At 32.7% G+C, this 27,527-nt stretch overlaps 1 protein-coding gene across 1 annotated transcript in view; it reads right to left on the reverse strand.

Annotated features, from left to right (window-relative positions):
• The window catches only part of LOC127727755 (macrophage mannose receptor 1-like), a 66,268-nt gene that overhangs the window by 32,722 nt on the left and 6,019 nt on the right, over positions 1-27,527 (reverse strand). The window contains exons 5-23 of the mRNA XM_052234871.1: positions 26,136-26,265; positions 25,676-25,758; positions 24,754-24,870; positions 21,386-21,493; positions 20,547-20,705; positions 19,375-19,466; positions 18,893-19,037; positions 18,636-18,674; positions 14,677-14,847; positions 13,058-13,171; positions 12,202-12,318; positions 11,453-11,500; positions 10,500-10,679; positions 9,511-9,692; positions 8,570-8,689; positions 7,732-7,868; positions 7,268-7,413; positions 4,029-4,222; positions 2,991-3,109 (exon numbers count right to left, since the gene is read on the reverse strand). Coding sequence (XP_052090831.1) covers positions 2,991-3,109; positions 4,029-4,222; positions 7,268-7,413; positions 7,732-7,868; positions 8,570-8,689; positions 9,511-9,692; positions 10,500-10,679; positions 11,453-11,500; positions 12,202-12,318; positions 13,058-13,171; positions 14,677-14,847; positions 18,636-18,674; positions 18,893-19,037; positions 19,375-19,466; positions 20,547-20,705; positions 21,386-21,493; positions 24,754-24,870; positions 25,676-25,758; positions 26,136-26,265 — 2,401 coding nt within the window. The remainder of the gene's footprint in view (positions 1-2,990; positions 3,110-4,028; positions 4,223-7,267; positions 7,414-7,731; positions 7,869-8,569; positions 8,690-9,510; positions 9,693-10,499; positions 10,680-11,452; positions 11,501-12,201; positions 12,319-13,057; positions 13,172-14,676; positions 14,848-18,635; positions 18,675-18,892; positions 19,038-19,374; positions 19,467-20,546; positions 20,706-21,385; positions 21,494-24,753; positions 24,871-25,675; positions 25,759-26,135; positions 26,266-27,527) is intronic.

Raw genomic sequence — 27,527 nt, forward strand, 5'->3', positions numbered from 1 at the left:
GGAGTTGCGATGACAAACTTTTCACTGGGCAAACAAAATCTGACCAGATTCCTAAGTTCAAAGATTTTAAACTCCCAAAAGAGTCAACTGATAAAAATTTCTTGTGGATATGCACATCTACATATTATGTCCTCATTAACTACAAAGTTTCATGAATTTCTGTTGTGTGGTTTCAGAGGAGTTGCAATGACAAATTGTTGCAGTAGTATATTTAGGCCACAATTCTAAGTTCAAAGGGGCATTATCCTAGAAAAAAAATTGAATCATATTTTCCTGTCGATATGCACATCTACATAGTATGTCCTTATTATCTACAAAGTTTCATGACATTCTGTTGTGTGGTTTCAGCGATGTTGCGATGACAAGAACCTGGGGTAAAATTATTAGTTTTAAGCTCAACTGAAGCAAAAGATCAGTTGTAATCTATGTCTTTAGATTACAATCAAAATGTCTGATGTTCTGCGTAAATTGTGCGCATGACACATGTTTGTTCAATAACCTTCAAAAGCTACTCATTTGTCTAAGGTCAATTTGCCTAAAGAAGAAGCAATCTCTGTTTTCGTACAATTAAATCTTTGTCAAAAAATCTTTGGAGGGTTGATTGAGTCACAATCTTTAAAAGAAATCTACTTTGGTCAGTGTTTCTCCGATGATATGAATGAAAGGAGAGTGGTATATGTCAACGAGACAGCAACCCAACAATAGAAATAATCCAACGACATTTGGAGGAAAACGTACAGTTTTAACAATTATTAATAGGTGTCTGTACATTATGGCAAGGTCTGACTCAAACTGAGCATTTATAGTTGTTAATAAGTCAAAACGAGACTATAAAAGTTCTGCAATAAAAACCTTATTCTGACAAATCACGGAGAACAAAATACAATAGTGATTTACTGTTAGTTTCATCGTTTTGGACAGGCGCATGAACATGTTGCTAGATTATACCAGTTTTGTTTTTTTTGTGTCTTCCTTGATGGATTCTTGACGAGTACAAGTTATTTCTTTTAAGAATGAGATCAGCGAAAATATGTATCTTAAAAATTATTCAAGCCTCCGACTTATTAAGTAATTTTGCTATAACATTTTCCTAAGAGAATTCAGGAGCGTGAAAGATAAAGATAATGTTTTTTCTTTATTTTCGCAAGGTATTATTCTTATAGCTTTTTGGGATTCGTTTTTTTTTGTTACTTAAAAAACTAATGTATATACTAAGTTCTGAGGTAAAGAAAATGTTTCATGTATGGCCAATTTGTGTACTGACGCTCTAAAATACAAATATAAGAGTATGAAATTAAAGTATAGTGCCATAATCAAAGAAACATAAATATTCTTTAAGTTCTACCCGAGCTGATAAATTTAATCTGAACACATAACAAAACGGATGTGTTGTTCAATCTAAGATTAATACAAGATATTATAAATTAGGCAGACGATTATAATGTAGAAAGGGCTAAAACAAAGTATTTACTCTCGTAAATGAAACTTTATGTTAGATAATTTATATCACGTTGGATTCAATGAATCGTTCATAAATTCGGTTAGAGCTAATTTCCTAATGCTTGTAGTTTAAAGGTTTGGTTGGCTTGCTTTCTTTGTTTGTATGAATGTTTGCTCTTAACCTCAAGTATAACATCCAATAACATTTAAGTATAATGAATACAAGCTGAAGCCCCGCATATCTACTGATTGTAGATGTCTTAATTACAATGATTGAGCAAACATTTATACAAAGCAAGCAAGCCAACCAAACCTGTAAACTATAAGCATTAGGAAATTAGCTCTAAGATTACAATGATATTCAAACATGTGTTAACAATGATGGATAGATTTTAGAAACGTTTAAAAATTCAACAGGGATTTTGCTAGTGTGTCCTTTAGCTGTTCTACGTGTCTGTCATATCTGTTGATGGAAAAAACACACTGTATCTAGATATGTCAATAAGATGATTATATAACTTTATTTTTTATTGATTAAATTATATCCAACTAACATTGGATGAAATTTAAATACTAATATGTGGACCTTGTTCGGGATTGATTGTCAATAATTATATAAAAAAATAAAAACAGAACGGATATGGATCGGGAAACTAAAAAAAAACAGTTTAGACAAAAAAGCAACTATTGGTTTGACCAATAATCCTGTTAAATCTTTAGGAATGTATTTTGAACATGATAGGAAGAATGTGAGAAATTGAAAATAAAAAGAGAAAAATTGACAAATTGTTATCTTCGAAAAAAGCGAAATTTCAGAAAACAAATGTTTTAAATTCATCTGGAATCACAAACTAGATACAGTTAAAAGAAAAATGATGATTGATAGTTGTGAAAATTGGGTTTTGAATATGATTGATATTGAAAGTCACATTGAAGAAGCAGTTTTGTTTTAATAAAGCATTTACAAGATCTGTACATTGTTGTTTGTCGGTTTGTCTATTCGCGTTTTTCCTTTGTCAATGGTGTTGTCAGTCTATCGTTTACATTCAGCTATTAATTTTATTTCGTGTTGGCAATATTTAATGTAATTGCAATGCTAAATATTTGCTGGTGATCCTCATTATATCTATTCTGTAACATATAAAAGCAGAATGTCTCTGTTATAGGTTATCAAAATTGACCAAAATATCACATATTCTGTATTTGTTTTATTTCATTTTGAAATATAAATGCATGCCTAATTTCAGTAATTTGTTATTCAGTTTCTCCTGATTTGTATGCGTGTACATATCTGCAATATATATCTGTCCAAAATCTTAAAAATTTAATTGTCCTTATTACTCAAATGATCATTTTTCACTACAACGAAACTACTGGGATAGAAGGTTTAATATATCTTCAAACCAAAGCATACATCAATTAAAAAAACATACTGAAATGTAATTTACCAATGACTCAGTACAGGTGTATAGGTATTTTCTATTTTATTTTCCTTCCTACTTTGAGACATAAAAAGAACATTCACACATTAAAGTATTTTTTTTACTTACGAAATATAATTTGTCTTTATAAAATCTGACTCTGGTTGACTCTGTATACTAACAAGGTCCCCTCCCAAACCATTACAATAGTCACGACCTTGAAGCCAAGTCATTCTCTGCCGATACCGCTGAAAATATAGTACAAAAAAACTAACAGCTATGGTATCAGTTTTGGGCATGACATTATGTATTGTGAAGTTTCTAATTTCTATTTTAAAGAAGTATACTAAAATGTCCGAGAGTCCGTAAATTCAATTAAATATACGGATTAAGGTCAAAGAAAGATCATAACCCATTTTTACAATGTAGAAATATCTAGATAGATTTCTCTTGGTTTTGTGTCGTTCGGTTGTTGTCTTATTGAATTTACTCCTACTTTCAGTTCATAAGTTTTTCTTGCTTTTGTATAGCATCACATGTCTCATTTCCTATTATTGTCCAACATTCCTAAAACTGTTTTTATTAAGTTCAAATAAAATAAATTTGCCAATATCTTAAGATAGACTCCAGATTGGCCCCCTTTCTTTTGTGGAAGATCAATATTGTTGACTGACATGGATATATATTATGATCTATGGTCATATTGTCTAAGTTAAGGAGAATTAGGGATTTTTTTATAATCAAGCTATCCACTTGGCTTCAAACGACAAATGGCAAAATAAACACTATTGTACTGATAAAAATCACAACAACATTTGTTCAAATTATATATTTGTTCATATGGACTTTTGAAATATAATCTAAATGTTATATTTCTATATGTTAAGGCAGCTGGGTATCTAAAACTTGATAAAAATGTTCAATTTAACTAGAAATCATTTGAAAATTTTCTCACAATTTTATTTATTATTTGAACCAAGTTAAGATCCAACAGTCACTATTTGCTTAATTAGCATCCTTGGTTTTCAAATTTTTGAGTTCTTAATGAAGGTAAATTATGAAAAGCGCTTCGGTCACATGAAATTTAGTTAATTTAATGTCATTTATCACAAGTGCAATTAATTCTAAAGAAGAACTTTGTGTATTTAATATGTTTGTTTTATTTACCTTGTAACAAAATGTTGAAAAAGATTTCCAATCTGGTGGGCAAGGAAGAATTCTAGGTGCTGTAGTTGGCGCAGGTGTGAAACCTGTTCTTGGTGTCTCACAAATGTAATTGTGACTTTCAGTACATTGCTTGTTGTCCCACAAACCAATCGGATGCATGGTTCTCATGACAACACAAGTGTTTCGTTCATTACCTATATAAATTTTAACCTAAACTTTCATATAAATTACATGTAAATTAATGATTCATTGTTTACCTTTTACTTACCTATTGGCTAGTAATTATTCGTTTTGAATTAATTATTCTGCTTTAAAAGCATATCATTAAACATTCATAAAAGAGGGCGACGATACTAAGTGGGCAATAAAAATTTACAAGTCAAATTGAAATAGACAGCACTATGGCAAAAAGAGAAAAATGAAAAGACAAAAAACGGTTTAAAAAATAGTACATAGAAAAGTAAAGAACAACAAGAACCTGACCAAAAACAGGGTGAACGCATGTGCTCCGGAAGGATCAACGGCGTCTGCGGCATTGGTGTCACTCTCGTATTAATCTTGTCTAGATATATAACTGTGGAATATCGGATGATTATGCATCATATAATAGCATATAAGTGAATGTTTTTTAACTAAACCTATATTTCACCGAATGGCATTATCAAGTTTCAATTGAAAACAGGTATAATAAGACACAGGTAAACAAATTGGTTTCCGGCAGAAACAACACAGACATTATACGAAAGAAAAGTACAAAAGATAACACGGAAAACTAAAGCAAAAGAAACATTAACAATTTTATGTTAACATTATGGGTGATTCAGGTACTTCGTAATGGTAAGCAGTTCCGGCTTTTCTATACGCATCCTTCGTCTTATTTATTTCAAAATTGAGGAAAGTTAGGCGGGATCGTGGTTACGTGAAATATCCGTGGTCATCTTTGACAGAGATACTCCATAACGGCAGACTAAATCATGATGGCGTCTGTTAAATTGTCGAACAGAGATTCTTCAACTAGACAATTTGGTATAATAGCTTTTTTGAATGCATCAGTCTAATATCACAGAACGTAAGCACGAGGGCCCGGTATCTTCTGGAAGATACATACTCCCGGTGTTGCTAGAACAATGCTACATAGAAATCGAAATTTCATAAATGGAAAATTTAAAGTATCTCTTTTGTCGTAAAGGTTTGTTTTCAAATTAAAGGAACTCAATTGTCAACTTTTTTATGGGATCAAGATAGGAAGGAGACCTTATTGAATCAGGTGTTGCAAGTTCAATGGGATAGATGCATTTAATATAGTCATCAACGTTTGTACTATTAGTTGAGAGGTCATCATCTATCGGTATATAGAGGAACGTGAAGATTCAGACTTATGCCAGCTTCTTTTCAATTTTCCTGAAAAGCACTTGTAAAACGTTCGACTCATTATAAAGAAACAAGTCAACAAGAAAAGGAACAGACTTCGTTTCCATAGGAAAGCTGTTGAAAAACATTTCCTATAAACATAAAAATCTGTTGTCATTAAAACATAATCAAGCATCTTGATGATGTCAGTTTCAAAACAATTGTGTTTAAATCAAACTGGATTGTTATTAAGTTTGAAATGTTCCTTCAAACACATAAGAGATATCTGTATCTGCGTTGACCATTCTTTTTAATAATACAAAGTTGGGCGATTTTTTTATTAAATCTGTTCAATAAGAGAATGAGGAATACTTGTCTAAAGGAAAGAGAAGTCAACTTTAGTCATGCTATTGCTCTAAAAAAGGAACTTTGAATTAATATACCCTAATACATTTTCGGATTTCCACATATGATTCAAATCGTCCCTAAGTAGATAGTTTTACAGTAACTCTGACGCACGTTTCGATTGCCTATTAACTAGATGAAATAATTTGGAAAGAGGTTTCATGTAGCATTTGGCAGATACAGCCAATATAAAGTTGCTTTTAAGAACACTAAAGTAATTTGCGTATTAGTAGAATAAAAGAAGTTCATCATTTTTGGTTAAAATTCAAAAGGTACATAAAAAGGACCTATTATTTGTACAGGATTTTCTATATACTTTGTAGTAAGTGCCGAGGGATTGTATGTTGGGTTTCGAACTGAGTTGTAAATATTTAATTCTTTCATCAAACAGTGTATTTATTGTGAAAAAAAAATGTTGGTTGGATGATGATCTGTGGGTTCAACAATATATATGTCGTTGAGGTAGGACAAGTTTTAGTATCATTTGTGTCTTTGAAAGTATAAGTAGCACGAGTGTTCATCGTGCCATGAAGTTTTTTAATTCTGATTTGTTTAAACGATCATACAGTTTTACCCATTTGATACAGTATTCACGTCTTCTTTTTAAGTTTTGCCAATAAAGTGTTTGACATAAAACGCAGCTGAACCATTAATTGATATTTGACAGATATGTTTCCGGTTTTTGGATTTAGGCTCATGGTATATTGGTCCTTCAGCTAACAAATTTCGAAGAAAAGTGAGGTTGGAAATGCGAAGTTCACGAAGTGTAACGTGGACAACTGGATTATATATTTGGGAACTTCCACAGATGCAATCATGAGGGATTTGACTTGAAGTGGTGACTATTGAGATCCTGCAAAACCTTATTGTAGTTGTGAAAGCTTGTGTTCATAACATGTGCTGTATAGGTATAATCGATGATTTCTACCTACTGATCATTAAAGCAGCGACATATTAAAGACTTTTTGATCTATAATGAAGGATATTGCCAGAATTGGTGGCATCAAGACATTGGTATGCGCAAACGAAGGATCTAGAAAGTATCAGTTCTTAGTTATATCTTATCCATATACAATCGGTCTAAAAGACGATGATCGACAACATCCGATATGATAGCTGTATTTTTGTATTGGTTATAATAGAATTTTTAACAGGAATTTCCAAACTTAATTTTAGCAAAAAAATAATATTAGAAAGGGGTATGCTATGAATACCGATCGGCTTCTGTATAAATGGAAAACTGTCATTTACAAAAAACATTAAGAAAGGTAAGTAATATATAATGACCATGGCAGTGTCTTCGCCGGGGAGCAGATTTAAAAAATATGCACCACATTCAGCGATCGACAGAAGGAAGAAGCTATAGGCATGATATGGATATTATTAGTTCTAATTGATTTATTTTGAAATCATTAGATGATGAAAATGACCTTAGGGCTTTTAGTCCGTTTGATGCTTTTTCAATAACCATAGAAATAATTTACCAGTATGATTACTATTCCAGAAAGTAAACTTGTCAGCTTGGCCCTGAATCCATGCATATGTTCCTGGAGATACTTGATCAGAAAGGCCAATCCAGAAGTTATCCTTTCTAGTATCAATATAACTAGCCAGAAATGACTGTACATATCTGTAAATATTAAATTGTATGATATATCATTACCAATCTTATTTGAATAAATGTCTGTTAATGTTGTAAGTGAGTTTTAAGTCGATATCAATTTACTTGCAAGACGTTTAACTTGTGCAATTGTTAACCTTATCAGAATATTATCTTCATCAAGATACAATCAATTATTTTATTCTCGTTTAGTTTTGATAATAACTCTTGAAACACTTTTCACTTACATTTGCAAGTTTGTATTTTAATGTAATTGTTTGATAAGTATGTCCTCTTTGTAATGAAATGTTGGCAAAAAAGTATAAATGCACTGATTCAAATATTCACCTGTCATTAACAGTAGCCAGTTGTCCGCCGAATGTCGTTTGACATGCTGATTGTGCTACTTGCCAACTAACTGGTGTGGCACCTGATAAAGCATCACGTAAGGCATAACAAGATGCTCCATAACCAATACCTCTATACTGAAACATTATGTACCTAATATTTATGACTACTTGTCTCATAATATCTTCCTCAACTTTAAGGTGCTAGGTTCTGTTTGTAGAATCTTGCATAATAAATAGATTATTCGTATTCATAATAAAACTTGAGAAACACAGATCCATGAAAGTATGTTAATAAAATGTCTCTGTATGAAAATGTCAATTTACAATGCAGGCAAAACGAATTGCATTGTCAAAATAGTATATTTGCTAAATTTACATAAGTCACTTAAAGTGATCATAAGTGAAACAAAAAAGTCTGTTATATTTTCTGTAAATCATTTTTGATGACATGTCTCTAATGGCTTCCAATACTTTCGGGGATATGATTTGAAAATTCCGTAATGTTCAATCAACCTGTAGCAATTCATTATGTTCTTCAGATTTAAGAGGCACTTTGAATCTAAATTCGGACTTTGAGAGTCGGCTTCCCTTGCTTGTTTGGTCTATGCAAGACATACAATACAGAAGTTTTTAACTTCGTAAAACAACATAAACTCACGAGAACATAATTACCTCTGAAAATCTAAATACGCTCGGTTTAAGGGCCTAGTAAAGTCAAAAATAGAAAAAAGTGGATGAAAACTGTTATAGGTTGAAAAAAGTAAAGATTCATGTCTGAGGTCTGATTTTTTAACTAACACAATTAGATTTCTAATTTTTTCATATATATAACTTACTGGCTTTGTGCAACCTTTCAGAAGTGGATCGTCTCCTGTTGACGCTACAACTTGGGCGCTTTTCCTGCAAACATACCCAGGAAGTGGTGTATTGCAATTTATATCAAACCAGCTACCGTCCTGAAACAATTTTGCTTTTGTATATAAAGAATCTAAGCACACAATGAAATCGTATATCTGAATCTTCCAGATCATACTTTAAGATTTTGTGTTACACCAAATCATTTGAAATTAATTCCAAACAAGGATAAATAAATGTGTACATGTAACTATATCACGTTTTTCTGCAACAAAGCTTTTACTCTGCCTTTTTTACTACCTATAAGACCTTAGTTAAAAAAATCTTTAAAATATGAACACTTTACTACAAGTATTAAGACAGGTGATGCTATAAGGCGGAAACGTTTTCGCCGTTTAACAACATCCGTATTAAAACATGTCAGATGGTTCAAAAGAAATCCTTCCCTTTTTTTTTACATTGAAATATTCAATCATTCCAAATGCGTATTAATCAGAATTTTATCCCTTATTTTTTCCCCAATAAAATTGGATGATGACGACGACGACAACGATGACGATGACGATGATAATGATAATTTGGTGTTTAACGTCCACTTGAAAATATCACGTGAATATGTAAAAGAAAGAGAACATATTAATGATATATGAACACCAACACTGCCTTGTACTAAGCCGACACGTTCAGCAGGATTTTAACGCACCAGTTCACAAGGTAAAAGTCGCAGTAAGACATGTCATCCTACCCGGAGACAAGACAGTATTCTGACACCGCACCAACTAGTCTTTGCTCTTTCTCCGAAATTGCACTTTGCCATAACACAACTTTGGTCGAGCCCATGGCCTCCCGCACTCGAGGCGAGCATGCTATACCACGAGACCATCAAAGCAGTCAATAAAGTCGGACTTTTTGTCCATATTACCAGTAACCAAACTCCGATACAGTCTTCGTTGTAGTTATGGAAGTTGTTTGGTTCATTTGGTCCCCAATTCGTATATGCAACAGGCCTACCGTCATCCCATACAAAATAATTTTCTGTTATCCGATCGCTGAGACCAATCCATACTGCCCCACCATTAAATATTCCTGTTCCTGCTTTCATTGCTGTAATATGAAAACAAATTACAAATGCAGCCATCCATGTTGCAGTCAATGTATGTTGGTTGTTAGTATAATCATTCTGTTTCTTTGATTTCACTTTTAACATTGGGTAAAAAGGCAATTCGATAAAAAAGAACACTGTTTAGGGTAAAAACACAAACCCATGTTTTATAAACAGTTGATTAAAAACACCAGCCGCACATTTTTATGTTAAAATTAAACTTAAGATATTGGAAATTTAATGGCATATTTTCAGATAAATACAAAAATTAAAATGGCATATTTTAATGTGAAAAATGTTTCGTGTTGCTTCATGTTGTCAGTTTTATTGAGGATTTATAGGCAAAATAAGGTTGCAGCCTCCTAAGACAAAGTTGACCTTACATATTTTTTGCTATTCCTTTTAAATCTTTTGGCTATAATGCTTTTGTATGATTAAACAATTTGGCTTTTCATTGTTTAGTTTTGAGTGTAACTGGTGAAACTTGTTCCAGAAACTCGTGTCTTTGTCATTAGTAATATTATGATTTCCAGGGAGACAACTTTTCACCAAAGACCCAAGGACGTGGATGAAAGCAACTATAGATCACTGTAAGTCCTTTAACAACGACGAAAACCCATACCCTAAGCCTAAAAAGTCCACTGCATGACAAAAAGTGAAACAGTTCAAACAGGAAAACCAACGACCTGATTTATGCTTAAACAATAAATGCTACAAACATGTCTATGCTTATAGTAATCGGTATCATATGGGATATCTGTGAACAGTTGCAGAATATTTATCTTTTAAAAAAAATAAGATAAACACACGTTTTGGTATATTAGCATAAACAAAGTTCTGTTCGTCTTGACTGTTAACAGTTGCGAGGTATCCGCCATATTGCTGACAAGCTTTTCTGGCAGCATCTGCTGAAATCATCTTTTGTGCAAATAACCAACAAGATGTGCCATGTTTCTTCCAGAAACTAGGACACCCAAGAAACTGTCCAGCTGAAAAAAAGAAGGATCACTCTAATATTCAAATTAAGAATATGTAAGTAATGGGTTTTCTTGACCTTGCTGAAAGATTTGTGCTTTTCAATTCAATGTTAGAAATCCTTTATTAATTGTCAAGATGAAAAAAAAATAACAAAAAATTTTCATATTATTATGATATATTAGGTTTTCTAAAGTTTGTAATGTTATATCAAGTTCTTGTATTGTGTATATCTACAACTTATTTGCAGTTATATTGAATTATTTGCCTTATAATAAGTAATAGGAAGACTGATTATTCATGAGATAAATGTCTTCTTATTATACCGTTTCATCAAATCTTAATTGATTCACAGTTTTAGTTTGAATTTTTCTTTAAACATTGAATCCTTCAATCTGGTTTAAAGTGTTTTTAAATCACATACATGTATGTAAAGATTATCGATAAATATCACAACGCATTTATTGAGACGACACTGGGGACCGTCCTGCCATTAATGCATGTGTAATTTATTAATTCATTTTTGAACTAATAAAAAATAATTAACAACAATAAAAGCAATATATATTTAATTTTATTTCTGGTATTTCGTAAACATTTGATACGCATTGTGATAATAAAAGAGATATTGAAGTAAAACTAATTTTACATCGCTTATTTATTCATTTATCATTTTATTTGTAACGTCTGATGGAGATGTTAAAGTTTATCATAATACCAGTTTGCTTTGCTCATTCTGTTCAGTTTTACTAAATAATATCACTTGTAAAAAAAACGTTCTCAATACCTGGAACTTGTGGTGTTGCACGAGGTGGTATTGTAGTGATTGTTCCATCTACAACATAAATGATAATTATTAGTGAGGAAAATTTTTTCGTCTAGTTCGACATTGTAGATTTCGACGAACAGTCTTAAATTCTCTTACCTTAGTTCATTATCACAGACATGTCTTTCATTTTAATTTAGGACAATTAATAAACCGGAGTCTTGTCGATAAAAACAAGACTGAGGTTGAAAATAAAATTACAAAAGAAATAATGGCAAAGCAACTTGAACCCATTTAATAATAATATAATAAAAATAATCATCATACAATATGCAATTATGTTCATATTGTTAGAAAGAAAATTTTCGGGCGTCTGATATCATCTTTGTTTTAACATTATTGCGTATTGAGGTTTCATGTCACACTGTATAATTATTAAGAAATGTAATTTTATTAAAGACGGTTTTTCACATGACTGAGAGATCTTAAAATAGATATATTGTGGTCCAAAATTGTATATTTTGTTATCTGTTCAAGGGTTTATCACATAAATGATTCGACACTTCTGGTGGGTCTTATGAAAACGAAACGTGCGTCTGGCATACCATAATATAAGCCAGTATCTTAAATTAGTTTTTACCATAATTGTGTTTTATTCAAAACTTGTTTTCAAATGGAGAGAAACTATCCATAATAAAAGGTCACTTTGTAAACAAGGACAACGTTTGCACTCAGATGGCATCCGTTTAACAAGCATTATCTATACTTACAACTTTTTTTACAAATAAAACCTTGTCTGCCATTGCAACTCCCATCATTCCACTGTTGGTCTCTTAGAGTTGTATATATCTGTATACAGTTCTCTCTTCGTTTACCATTTGGCTCGCCTAAAAAAAGAATAGCATAAACAATAACACATGCATTGTCGTGTTCAGAATATACCCTCTTGTAACTCAAAGTATTGGAGAACAAGAAGAAGGTCCAAAAAGGTCATCAATTTTGAGCTGCTGGCAAAATATAAGTCATTCTGTACGGTAGTCATTGAAGAAATTTGTGACGATTTTTTTTAGTTCATTCGACATACTGAAAAATGCAAAGTATCGGCAAACAGGAAGTATGTATCTGACAGATTCGGAAAAGTGCACACATGTTACATTGTCAAACAGCTGGCCAAATATGAAGTCATTTTGTTCATTTCTTTCTGAGAAAAATGTGACGAAAATATTTGTTGGACGGACGGACGAAAGGAAGGACGAGGTGATTGCAATGAAGCCCCCGTTTTAAGAGTGAGGTATAATATATGATGATAACACAATATCAGTGCGTACTTTTTATTCACTTTCAAAATTATTTAAAATGCACAGTCATTAAATTTGTATATATTTCTCATCTTTAAAAACAAAACTTTTTGTAAGCAATATACAACTATTTACAAAAGGATATGGATCGATCATTTTGTATAGATGTTTATTTATTTTTTTTTTTTTTTAATTTATGAAATAGCGAGACTTATGTAAAGTGTATTCATTTCCAGGTATTGTCTTACTTGTGCCTTCAATTGTTTAATTAATGAACCTGATGCAATTGACAATTACATTTCATTTTTGATCTTAATAATAATGTTACCTCCTGCCCAGTTCAAGAACTGAAATGGTGTCCCATCTGACCATGACCATCCTCCTTCTTTTGATCTGTCTGTGCCTCCGAGCCACATCCACATTGAAAATGATGATAATTGTGCTGCAAATTATGAAATCGCTGATAAAGCACCATGAACTAAGTTCACTAAACTTTAAAAATAAATTCCACTGGATAATTCAGATGTTTACCAAGCTTTACGAAATATGAAGGACAAAAACACTTTACAAAAATTCTCTATTTATAAATTATTGTGATACATTACAGTTGATAATGTCATGAACTTTATTGCAGCATTTCAGTCTTCCTATTTTCAATAAAAAATAAATCAGTTTTATCTATTCACATAATAATAAATGACAACAGCTTTCACAACTACAATGTATATTTGAAGCCCCTGCATTTGGGTCCGTAAACGTCCAGAAATTAAAGTTTTTTGCTGAAATATTTTTATTGACCAATAGTTAAACTTTGATTTTATGATTAAATGTTATGCCGATTTGTGACGAAACTGTTAGATTTTAAATTTCACAGGATATCGTTCGACTAAAATTTGTGTAAAAAGCATTTGAATTGATATGATATATGAAGTATCTTTTAGTAATGACCATTGTTAGTTGAAGTGCTTCTAAAAGTCTTACAAGATTTATCACAATCAGGAAATTTGAAAGAAATTATGTCTAACGCGAAAAATTCAGGTTTTGTAAAAATCCTTGTTGTGGTCTATTAAGATCTAACGTTCTATTTAAGTGTGTGCTTTTATCTGTTATTTACCTAAGCCAAAGACTACAGGACTCATGATAACTATTTGAGCATATAAGAACGGACTGCAAGCGAAGTATTTGAAAACTATTAAACTGATTACATGACACATCTCTTGGAAAATAGATAAAATCTTCAGAAATTTGAAGTCACTGAAGGACAGATAACATCATGGTCAAACAAAAAATAGACGTCAGACAAACAACACTACATTAAATATACAGTAACAGGAATCGCGCTAAATACGAAGTTCAAAGTATATGGCCAAATTGGTGACCGACCTTCGCCATATGATAAACAGCCAAGTAAATATAAAAAAGAAGATGTGGTATTATTGCCAATGAGACAACTCTCCACAAGAGACCAAATGACACAGAAATTAACAACTATAGGTCACCGTACAGCCTTCAAAATGAGCAAAGCCCATACCACATAGTCAGCTATAAAAGGCCCCAAAATGACAAATGGAAACAATTCAACCGAGAAAACTTACGGCCTAATTTATGTACAAAATAATGAACGAAAAACAAATATGTTACACAGCAACAAACGACAACCACTGAATTACAGGCTCCTGACTGTGTAAAAGTTTGTGAATATGGAAATCGCCTTTTTCTGTAATGTTAAGCATCCTTTAGGGCTTTTTTTTAAGTTACTCTAAATGTAACTATATTCCTATACTAGTAACAGGAAAAAAATAATCTAAAGAAAAAAAACAAAATAGATTATTTTTTTTAAATCTATTCGGTTTCAATGTTAGGATTTTTCATACAAACAAGTTTGGTAGGAAACCAACTGATTGCCTCTGCATAATATGGAAACATGTAAGCTAATTAATTACATACTTTGAATATATACTTGCTCTGCTCTGTCATGTACGCTGGCTAGATCACCACCCATCTTCTGACAAACTTGTCTGGCATCTTGCCATGATAGTAAATCACCTTGGAAACTATAGCAGTATTGTGATTGAGGTCTTTCTTGCCAACCGGGACCACATTTTGCACTGATTTGCGCTGCGATAATAAATTATATTTAATATACTATATAATAAAATATTAATTTTCGCGAACCATTTAGGTCACAGAAATTCCAAAAAATGGCATCAGTAAGGAGAGTTGTACAAATGATGTGAATACACAGAACCCGGATCCAAATTATCTTTTACTAAAAGTATTCATCATTTTCTGTTTTGTATGTACTAACAACATTTCATTTTTCTACAATTTCGATTAAAATATTATAAAACCTGCAGTTCAATAGGTCACATGCCCCAAATAAACATTCCCCGATTGGTCGAACTACTGTGGCCTCGGTGTAAAGCAACGCAAGCCTCGATGTAAAGATCACGCTTCCAAAAATAGAGGTATGTCCCAACCTAACATTCCCCGATTGGTTTTAATTGCAGCTCGATGTAAAGCAACGGAAGCCTTGATGCAATGAAGAAAAGGGGTTGACAGGATAAACGTAATCGTTATAAATTTTAACTTCATGGTTCTTATGCAATCAAATTTAATAAACAATGATTTTATACAGTTGTGTTATTGTTTTCACCTTACATAGGGCTTTATTTCTGATCTTATTTCTGTGTACACAATTCTGAATCTACATATTTCACCTATATCAATATCAGGTAATCCGTTTGGACGATTCCATATACTATTATGTTTTAGGGTTTTTTAGCTTCAGTGTCGAGTTGGTGTATAGTATTGAGGGCTATCTGCGAGAAATAAATCTTTTTTTCTGATAGATTAACTGAATTCAAAACCAATATAAAAAAAGTTAACACATATATTTTATTTAACTGAGTAAATTGATCGGAATGTGAATGATACATAAACCTAAAATTCGTTTTGGTCTATCCCAGTGATGACATTTGCGCGGGAATTTAGTCCATTGACATCGTAATATAATTTACTTTGGATTATAATTATCTTAAGATGTAATGTTACAGGATTTAATGTGAAATCATTTGTCTCTTCTTTTATAGTACACGAGTTTGACGTCAGGTTTGTACACATGTTCAAAGACTCTAGTCTAAACAAAGCCAGTGACAGAACGATAAACAGATATTGAGATAAGCAACTGTCTAGGGCCAAGTAAGGGAGGTGAAAAAGCCAGTATTACGCAGAACGATAAACAGTTACATAGACGGATCCAGGGGGTGGGGAAAATTTGGTTGATTTTATAGGGAAGCAGGGGCGGATCCAGCCATTTTATAAAAGGGGGGTTCCCAACTCAGGACAAAGGGTGGGTGGGGGGTGTGTTCCAACTATGTGTCCCCATTCAAATGCATTGATCGTCCAAAAAAAGGGGGGTTCCAACCCTCGGAACCCTCCCCCGGATCCGCCACTGAGGAAGCATGACGGGAGTGGGCAACCCTCAGGTCAGTCAGCGGCCACCCCCCTTTTATGAAAAGTTGTGGATCCGCCACTGAGATTTATATAAGCAGGTTTTCTTTGTGTAGATACCTTAACATATCACCAAATGTGACTGAGTACACAATTTGATTCATTTTAGCTCATTAGCTGGGCTCACTCGCTAAAAAGGTTCATTGCGGGCCTGCTCACTGGCTAACATTTTACGATATTCATGACTCGTGTAGAAAAGCCGATAATCTATACATGTGTGTGAGGAGTAGTTATCAAGCTTCCTTTCGTCTGTAAAAACTGTCTTAGTCCAAGTTAGGGAGGTGAAAAAGCCAGTAATAGAACGATAAACAGATGATCAGGTTTTCGGCTTCATATAGATCCCTTAAAATATCCCCCACTGAGGACACAATTTGATTCATTTTAGCTCATTAGCTGCGCTCACTCGCCATAATAGGTTCATTGCGGCTTACTGGCTAATATGTGTAGAAAAGCTGATAACCTATACATACATGTACATGTATATGGTCAGATCTTATGTTTTTATGTATATATATATATATATATAAACAAGTCTAAATTGAAAACAACGTTCAAACCTATGATTGCGTTGGATAAAAACCGCAATTTTTATACGTGTGCATGCAATACAAATTTCTTGGTAGAGGGGTCTAAATACAGCACAAACAACATTTTCCAAAAGACCAAAAAAGTGAAAAAGTATATTTTAACAAAACGCATTTGACTAACAGGTCGAACAATAAATGTTCTTAAACCTTGCTGACTGCCATTGGCGATTGCCAAATAAACGGATCACTGATGTAATACATGGATCTTAATTATAAATTTAATACTAAACAGAAAACATATATATATATATATATGTGTAGGACTCGGAGGTCGGATGGGGACGCTGAAGTGCGATGATCACGTTGAAGTGTGATGGTCTTTGTCGAATCTTGCGATGGTGCGATGGTCTATATGACGCGCGATGGCTAGTTTAAGATCTACAGATGTGCTTATTATGCGAAGTAGATTTTTTAAATAGTTATATAAATTTGCATTAATTATTGTCCATAAAACCTTTATGGCATTTCGGTATCAATAATATGAGTGTGTATGGTTGAAATAAAAGAATCAATAAAAAAGAATTATCGTCCTTCAATAATTTTGTTTACCATACAAATAAGTATTATTTAATAATCGTATACTGTTTGAATATCATCTGTAAGTACCCTGCTAATAGTATGGTTCCATCTATACCTCTAACGTAGATCTCTTTAAATGGTGTTTGCAACATTTCAAATACAACAATACATTTCATATTATATATGTCCTTAGTTACAGTTTCATACTAAATGAGATCGTCATATTTGATTTAGTTGCATACTCTCGATGATTTACTTTAAAATCTGAAAACTGCTTCCACGAACAAATGACTTCTACATCAAAGTGTGAACACAAAAACATTGAAAATATAGTTTATGTAATCCATCTCACTTCAGTGTTACCACCAAAGCACACAGGCAAAAGAAACCACCAACGTACACAGGCAAAAAACATCACCAACGCACACAGGCAAAAGAAACCACCAACGCACACAAGCAAAAGAAACCACCAACACATGAATCTCCATCCGATCAGTACAAATGTGGATTATGTACAAAAAGGGTTCATGTTATTATTTCTAAAAAATAAATATTTTCCCAATTCAAAATGAATAGAGACTTACAGACAGTTCTTCGCCCAATCAAACTAAAATAACGTATGTATATGAATGTCAAACCTGGTTTTGGGTATAAGTATAAGGAAAATCTAATTTCCAATTTTACATCGTAGTCTCCAAATTTGTCACAGGTGACTACGAAATGCGGATTTTCTTTAGATGGTCTCTCTCTATTATTTCTAGGAAACTTGAGAAGGTTTACCCTTGTATTTTCAATGCCGCACATGAATCATCCAACGGAAGCACAAAATGTTCAATCTTTGTTAAAGGTGTCCTGATGATCATTCCTATAAAGCTTCAAAATATTGGTTGCATAGTTCAGATGTACAGTCATGTGTAGTTTATGGGGAAATGAAACAATCAAAATCAGTATATTGTCATTTGTGGTCATATTTTCATTCAATTTAAATTGGAGAAAATTAAAACTTCTTCATAAAAGACTTGAGTATGATTGATATTTTAGATTCGGAGGAATCGTGGAATATGGGAGGAAAAGAAAATACACAACAAACGTAAACAGATGGCTAATGCTCACATCAGCTTTTGGAACCAGGTGAGCTAAAACAACACGTATACGGTATTAATTGGATAACAACTTAAAATAAATAGATTTCTGCTCAGATTGCAAAAAAAATAATAATTTCAACCGGTTCAGCCTTTTGTGTTTTTATTGGTATTGATACTTCAGTAAAATTATTGTTAGTCATACCTGCAGCTGTAGTTACTGGAGGACCAAGAGGAATATTCCCTAAAAATAAACGAACAAAAGTGGTTAAAAGAAATGACCTTCATCTTCCAAAAATACATTTAAACAGCACTTTGAATTAGTGATAATCAAAAGGAAGTATCATAACAACAGAACCTTCCCGTTTCTCTACAGCGAAAATACGGAAATGTACAAAATGTTGTCTATTCAAAAATAACAAGAATTAAACAAATTCAACAATATTTAAAAATTTCACATACGTGGACTTTTCTGACAGATGTATTTCAGTTGTGCAGAACAGCCTCGGTCATTCCAACATAAATTTGTGGTGAAATACTCTACACAGCTTTCAGTTCCCGTAAAATCATTCGGTTCATTTTTACACCATTTGTTAAAGGTAGACAGCTGACAATAGAAGAAATATTATGAAAATTAATACGTCCAATTACACCTGAAATTTTCTTTAAAAAAATGAATAAAATGAAACACGTTATTGAAGGCATACAGTACCTGTAAATGTGACGATATTTGAATTCTTATCCGTTTAGCCTTCGTTTCATAGATGTTTTTTTTTTTTAATGTTTCTTTGTTCAGGAATTTTATAGAAAGATCTTATCTAAATATGCAAACGTAAAAGGGAAGTAGAGATTTATTTTCTGCTTGGAACACTTTTAAAATTAAAAAAAGTTCACGATGAGATGTATCATTTTCAATCTTATTAAAAGGATAAGTATATAAAAACCTGTGCACCAGATTGTATCCAAATATACTTCCTATTCTGTGTTCTGTCGTTCAGACCAATCCAATATTCATTGTCATTTCTGTCAATACGACCTGCAAAATATCACATAATCCATCACAGTGCAGCTTACAACACAAGGATATAATTAAGATGTGGCTGTTTTCCACATTTTCAAACACATATCGTATGATCCTGTAAAGAAGGTGATGCTTTGTAATTTGTTTGTGCAAGATTTTCAACTGTTTTATTTATTGAAATGCAATCAGTTCTCTACAATTTTTTTGATGAATGTCTTTTTATGCTTATTATTTACAATAGAGATGGAATTTTGGGGGTTCAAATGTTTATAAGAAAAGTATAGATGAATATTATAATTGTGTTGTTGTGTTATTGATTGATTGGTGGCTGCTTTATCTCCAGTGACACATAATTCATGCATTCTAAAGGACGACAATTTGCTATTTTTTTAACGTGCTAGTTTTTATCCGTTTTGGGTACGCTATTATGACTCCGAGACACAAAAAAAACTAAATATATGTCACGTGCAAAGAAACAGCGAAATCCAAGTTTAAAGCCTTTGGTTTGACCAAGCCGGGGATTGAAACAACGTTCAAGCTTCCTTGAGACCATCAAGACTTTTTCCGCTTTATGTACCAATGTACAAATACGTGCACTCTGGACATTGCACAAGATTTTGTCTTCTTGTCGTTGTGATGAAGCTGCTGTATGAAATCTACTCCGAAGTACAATAGGTTTAGCATTTTAAGATTCATTTTCAGAACAGATCTAGCGATCTTTGATATTGTTCTGTTTATAATTGTTTCATTAGTACTTTTGTTAGCTTCTGTCGTTTTTATATCGAAATAAAGAGTTGTGTGATTTTTTTTTTATTATTATGTCTTTTATCTTTTAATAAAAACCCTGCTTTGGGTTCTTGATGTATTATGTTTTGTTTCATTTGGGTTGCTATCTCATTTTACATGGCCAAATCTCCTTCAGTTCATTTAAGAAAACTACCATCCGTTGTTAGCGCCGTCTGTTAACTATACCTGTTATCGCAAACAAAATATGAAAACTTTCATATCCGTATTATTACACGTTTTTAACATGATTTTTTTTAACATTTTCTTTTCTGAAATTACAAAGTTATTTTACAATATCTAACCACTCACCTATGAAAAAACTGTGTATATCATTAGTATCAACAGTAGCTAGATCACCACCTTGACTCTGACATGACTCTCGAGCATCTAACCAATTTTTCTTTGTGTCATTAAACTGAAAGCATCGCCCACTATTTAATGTCCAGTGATCATCACACTTCAAGGTAGCTGTCACATAATGTAAAATATATATATTAATAAAACTTATGTGACAATATATAGATGCCAACGAAATAAAATGTATTTTCAACATTGGATCGACAGTGTAATCTTTCTTTTCTTAATGCCATTAAGTCAATATTTAAACAAGTCTTTTACATCGTCAATGACAAAGGGAACAACTTAACAATTTTGTACTCACATTTTGTTGTAGCTAACCGCTTGTACAAGATGATCAAATCAAATTATACAAATGTACTCATATTTTGGTGTAGTCACCGCTTGTACGGGATAATCAAATCCAATAATACAATACAAATGTACTCATGTGTTTGTGTATTCACCACTTTGACGGATTGATCAAATCCATTTATACAAATGTACTCACGTGTTGGTGTAGTTAACGCTTGTGCGGTTTGATCATATCAAATAATACAAATGTACTCATGTGTTGGTGTATTCACCACTTGAACGGGTTGGTCGAATCCATGAATACAAATGTACCCACGTGTTGGTATTGTCACCGCTTGTAAGGCTTGATTAAGTCCAATAATACAGATGTACACTCACGTGTTGGTGTACTCACTGTTATACGGGTTGATTAAATCCAATAAAACAAATGTACTAACGTTTTGGTGTAGTAACCGCTTGTACGGTTTGATCACATCAAATAAAACAAATGAACTCACGTGTTGGTGTAGTCACCGCTTGCACTGGTTGATCAAATCCAATAATACAAATGAACGGTTTCTGTGAACCACAGTTAGATGTAGTTCTCCACAACCCCTTTACGTCATCTGTAGTGCAAAAATAGTAAAACTATCAAAGAGACAATAACAAAAAATGACATACAGTTAGAATGAACGACAACACAATGACAAATACGAAAAGACAAATAACAGTTTAGTGTTATACACAACAAAAAGAACTAATTTAAAAGATTTGATCAACATGAATGCCATCTTATTCATCGTAATACCGAAATAGTTTGGTGTAATGTTTGATTTTCTAACACTATAACTATAAAGTGGCACTGAAATTATTAATATCTCATCGCTATATCTAACAATTTTGCCTAGAACATAGGTGTCAAGCTTGTTTATTGAAGCACATTCCTATCTGTGGTGTAAATTGATTTTTGGGGTTAAAAAAATGCACTTGGCATATTCTAACTTTTGCATTGCGTTTAACAGTCCAGTCTTTCACATAAAAATAATATTTATGGTATAGCGTTAAAACAGTTTCTTCAATCAACAGTAAATACTTGAACACCGCAAGGTCAAACAAATTTGAAATCCTTTCAATTGTATATCAACCTAAAAAAAGGTTGTCAATTAATTTTTTGAATTTGCAATATTTCATGTTTTGTGAAATAGTTTTGTTTATTATTATTTAAAATCCCTAAATTCCGTATAGGAACGGGATCATATATTTTTGTCGAGCCTGCGACTTTTGTCGCAGAAAGCTCGACATAGGAATAGTGATCCGGCGGCGGCGGCTACGGCGGCGGCGTTAGCTAACTTCTTAAAAGCTTTATATTTTAGAAGCTAGAAGACCTGGATGCTTCATACTTTATATATAGATGCCTTATGTTACGAAGTTTTCGTCTGTCATATGTCCAATGTCCTTGACCTCATTTTCATGGTTCAGTGACTACTTGAAAAAAAAGTCAACATTTTTTGTAATGTTAATTTCTTTCTTATTATGAGTAATAGGATAACTATATTTAGTGTGTGCGTACCTTGCAAGGTCCTCATGCCCGTCAGATAATTTTCATTTGACCTCGACCTCATTTCATGGATCAGTGAACCAGGTTAAGTTTTCGTGGTCAAGTCCATATATTAGATACTATAAGCAGTAGGTCTACTATATTTGGTATATGGAATGATTGTAAGGTGTACATGTCCAACTGGTAGGTGTAATGTGACCTTGACCTCATTTTCATGGTTCAATGGTCAAAGTTAAGTTTTTTAGTTTTGGTCTTTTTTTCTAATACTATATGCAATAGGTCAACTATAAATGGTGTATGGAATGATTGTAAGGTGTACATGTCTAGCTGGCAGGTGTCATCTGACCTTGACCTCATTTTCATGGTTCAGTGGTCAAAGTTAAGTTTTTGAGTTTTGGTCTTTTTTTCTAATACTATATGCAATAGTTCAACTATATTTGGTGTATGGAAATATTTTATGATCTATATGTCAGTCACGCAGGTTTTATTTGACCTTGACCTCATTTTCAAGGTTCATTGCTCAGTGTTAAGTTTTTGTGTTTTGGTCTGTTTTTCTTATACTGTATGCAATAAGTCTACTATATTTGGTGTAAGGAATGATTGTAAGGTGTACATGTCTAGCTGGCAGGTGTCATCTGACCTTGACCTCATTTTCATGGATCAGTGGTCAAAGTTAAGTTTTTGAGTTTTGGTCTTTTTTTCTAATACTATATGCAATAGTTCAACTATATTTGGTGTATGGAAATATTTTATGATCTATATGTCAGTCACGCAGGTTTTATTTGACCTTGACCTCATTTTCAAGGTTCATTGCTCAGTGTTTTGGTCTGTTTTTCTTAAACTATAAGCAATAGGTCAACTATATTTGTTGTTTGGAAGAATTGTTAGCTATACATGACTGCCTAGCATGGTTCATCTGACCTTGACCTCATTTTCATGGTTCAATGGTCAATGTTTAGTTTACTTGGTTAATGTTAAGTTTATGTGACAGTTGTAATAAAGCTTTATATTTAGGACTATCAACATAATATCAATGATTAATAAAGAAGGCGAGACATTTCAGCGTGTGCACTCTTGTTCTAGTTTTTAATATGAATTAAGTCGAAAATCAGTTATATCTATGAACAAATGCGTTTTTATTTCGTTTTGAAAATGTCACTGTTTTGTATATATTAGGCGCTATTGCAGTTAAGTAAACGCGCTAGAACGGTGTCTTATTGCTGTGATGTCTAAGTATAAACTTCAAGACGACATATGGTCTATATTTGCTATATTAAGTGTACAATTGCACAAACTTGTACTGTCATGGACAATCATGTCTTTTTGACGTATTTAATTTACTTTTCATGCTTGTTCAGATAAAGTCAAATCTAAGACAAAGTCGGGTTAGATGTGTGTATCAATGGAATATATATATATAAGCAGTTGAGGAAAGGTTTTTCAATGAGGCGATCCCCCAACGACACACAACATTAAAAACATATATAAAGGTCCATATATATATACACCTTTCATAAATAGAAAATGGTGCCTTTTCAAATTGTTAAAAGCATTGTATTAAAAAAGTATAAAATAACAGAAATCACAAAGCTTGTATTATGCTTGAAAAAATCAAGCGACAGATGTGTCTCTTTTTTGTTCATGTTTATATACTTGTTTGATTACAACCCATCTCTGTCTGTAATAAGTTGCCATGCACAGAAGTTACCGACATTCAAAACTCGTAAATCCACTTTGAGTATACAAACCAAGAGTGATATGTGAAAGAGTCGGGCCTGTAAAGCCTTTCCATTGCGGTTTATAACACACTATTTATAATATCGATTAATTTATTGTTTAGTATATAGTGAAGGGATGATTTTTTTATCATTTACTCACACTGAGTTAGTCGCCCATTTATCTGGTGATGATCGTTTCAAGATTTTTTATCCTGACAGTGGACAACATTTCAGGATATTTTTCTTGTGTGCGTTTTTTCTCAGCTTTGAAATAAGTACATTTCTTAAACACAAAAACCTGTCTTTATGGAAATTTAAGTGGAGATTGTTTGTACATATCATCATAAATATAAAGTCACAACCCCTGTCTCATAGGTCATGTTGGTGAAAGATATTACTAACCTGTATTGATGTAGACACTTACTAACCTGTATTGATGTAGACACTTACTAACCTGTATTGATGTAGACACTTACTAACCTGTATTGATGTAGACACTTACTAACCTGTATTGATGTAGACACTTACTTACCTGTATTGATGTAGACACTTACTAACCTGTATTGATGTAGACACTTACTAACCTGTATTGATGTAGACACTTACTTACCTGTATTGATGTAGACACAGTCTTGTCTATTTGCTGTATATACTGGAGGATTAACTGCCCAGTTTTGATATTTAATTTGTTGTCCATAAGACCAAGTGTAATTACTAGTGCTGTTGTCTGGAAAATATACTACATTTATTGTATTTAGAAAGGGGTTGTGCGATTGCGTGATGTCATCTCTTTTTTCATTTTCTTTTTTCAACGAAGAGCAGAGCATTAAAAAGTGTAAAAAAATAATTCTCCGATATCAAATTCAATCCTGTTGTGTTCCAACTAGTGCCCCTACTTATAGAATAAACGAAACAACAGATAATATTTAGAAGATAACAATTACATTTATTTATATTATCATGCTGTGACATAGAAATTACAGTATGAATCTTTACTTAAGGTTACAGTACCACAGTTTCATATGTGTTCTTCGGGGCTATCATAACTTAATGTTGCCCTTTTTTTAACATGATTGTAATTAATTATTAATAAATGTTCATAGATGACTCGAACATTCAATATTGAAAGATTCTGTCCGAATTTTAAGTATCTATCAAAAAATAGAATGAGAAGAATATAGTCTTAACCAAACCAAAGTCCTATATTGAGAACGGCAATGTTTTTTTATCTAAATTATTGTTTTTGTTAAGGAAGTTCTTTGACGCATACATTTCCCATTTTGATTTAAATGCTATTTGTTCAATTGTAGAAATTCTTTGTTATATTGCTCCTTATTTTGTCGTGTAAACTGATGATTTGGAGATAGTTTGAGCTATACAGGTATTCCAAAGCAGTCAAACAAATCATGGTTATTTTGTTTTATTCACGAAAAGAATGGTTACTAAAATAAAGAGCAATTTAACCATGACCTTCATGCGTTATGTAAGAATTTCTTCTATCCTGCACAAAAGACCAAGACAAGTATTTTTACCTGTAGCACCAATCCAGAATGAATCGATACGAGCGTCTTGGAACTGAGATAAGTAAGAATTGATAAAATTTGTGGCAGTTTTTCTGAAACAAAAACATTTTTGATACATACATGAACTATATAAATAACGGCTTGCAGATATTTCATCTAGTATTGGCAAATGACATGCAACACATGAAAAATGTCTCTAATTAAATATTGACAAGTGAGGAATCAAATTATGTAAACTATTACTATATAAAAATTATTTCAATCAGTAAAGATTTCTTTGCAATTCTATGAAGAATCTTGGAATCAATTGTTATGCTTCTGGCGCTTAACAGTATATTTTCTAGCACATTAATAATTCCATCGAATTTATGTGTGGTATCATGGAAGTATCATATTGACTTTCATTTTACTTCCATGGTAGTATATAGAGATTCACTAACAACTGTTGCATAAAAATGTAATTAAATACCCATATGATTCTACTAATCTTCCGCCTTGGGTTTTACAATATTGGTCGGACTGTTGCCATGACAACAAATATTGTGTGTTGAACTGGTAACATCTATTTTGGTGAGCTAACCAACCTGGCTGACAAGTTCCTGATAAAATATTGAAAGGCTATACATTAAAGAATATTTAAAAGCAAATATATACCTTTTCTAGACACTTGAAATCAAGGGTTAGACTCGTTGTACAGACTTTTACCGTTCAGTCCTCTAGATATCTTTAGTGTTTGCATGTTATTGACGTATACCGCCAATCTCCTTTTATTAGCTCACCTGACCTGAAAGGTCAAGTGAGCTTTTCTCATCACTTTGCGTCCGTCGTCCGTCGTCCGTCGTCCGTCGTCCGTAAACTTTTACAAAAATCTTCTCCTCTGAAACTACTGGGCCAAATTTAACCAAACTTGGCCACAATCATCATTGGGGTATCTAGTTAAAAAAATGTGTCCGATGACCCGGTCAACCAACCAAGATGGCCGCCACGGCTAAAAATAGAACATAGGGGTAAAATGCAGTTTTTAGCTTATAACTCAAAAACCAAAGCATTAAGAGCAAATCTGACAGGGGTAAAATTGTTCATCAGGTCAAGATCTATCTGCCCTGAAATTTTCAGATGAATCGGACAACCCGTTATTGGGTTGCTGCCCCTGAATTGGTAATTTTAAGGAAATTTTGCTGTTTTTGGTTATTATCTTGAATATTATTATAGATAGAGATAAACTGTAAACAGCAATAATGTTCAGCAAAGTAAGATTTACAAATAAGTCAATATAACCGAAATGGTCAGTTCACCCTTTTAGGAGTAATTGCCCTTTATAGTCAATTTTTAACCATTTTTCGTAAATCTTAGTAATCTTTTACAAAAATCTTCTCCTCTGAAACAACTGGGCCAAATTAAACCAAACTTGGCCACAATCATCATTGGGGTATCTAGTTTAAAAAATGTGTGGCGTGACCCGGCCAACCAACCAAGATGGCCGCCACAGCTAAAAATAAAACATAGGGGTAAAATGCAGTTTTTGGCTTATAACTCAAAAACCAAAGCATTTAGAGCAAATCTTACATGGAGTAAAATTGTTTATCAGGTCAAGATCTATCTGCCCTGAAATTTTCAGATGAATCGAACAACCTGTTGTTGGGTTGCTGCCCCTGAATTGGTAATTTTAAGGAAATTTTGCTGTTTTTGGCTATTATCTTGAATATTATTATAGATAGAGATAAACTGTAAACAGCAATAATGTTCAGCAAAGTAAGATTAACAAATAAGTCAACATGACTGAAATGGTCAGTTGACCCCTTTAGGAGTTATTGCCCTTTATAGTCAATTTTTAACAATTTTTCGTAAATCTTAGTAATCT

Source organism: Mytilus californianus, unplaced genomic scaffold (assembly GCF_021869535.1).
Source record: "Mytilus californianus isolate M0D057914Y unplaced genomic scaffold, xbMytCali1.0.p SCAF_2, whole genome shotgun sequence".
Lineage (NCBI taxonomy): Eukaryota > Metazoa > Mollusca > Bivalvia > Mytilida > Mytilidae > Mytilus > Mytilus californianus.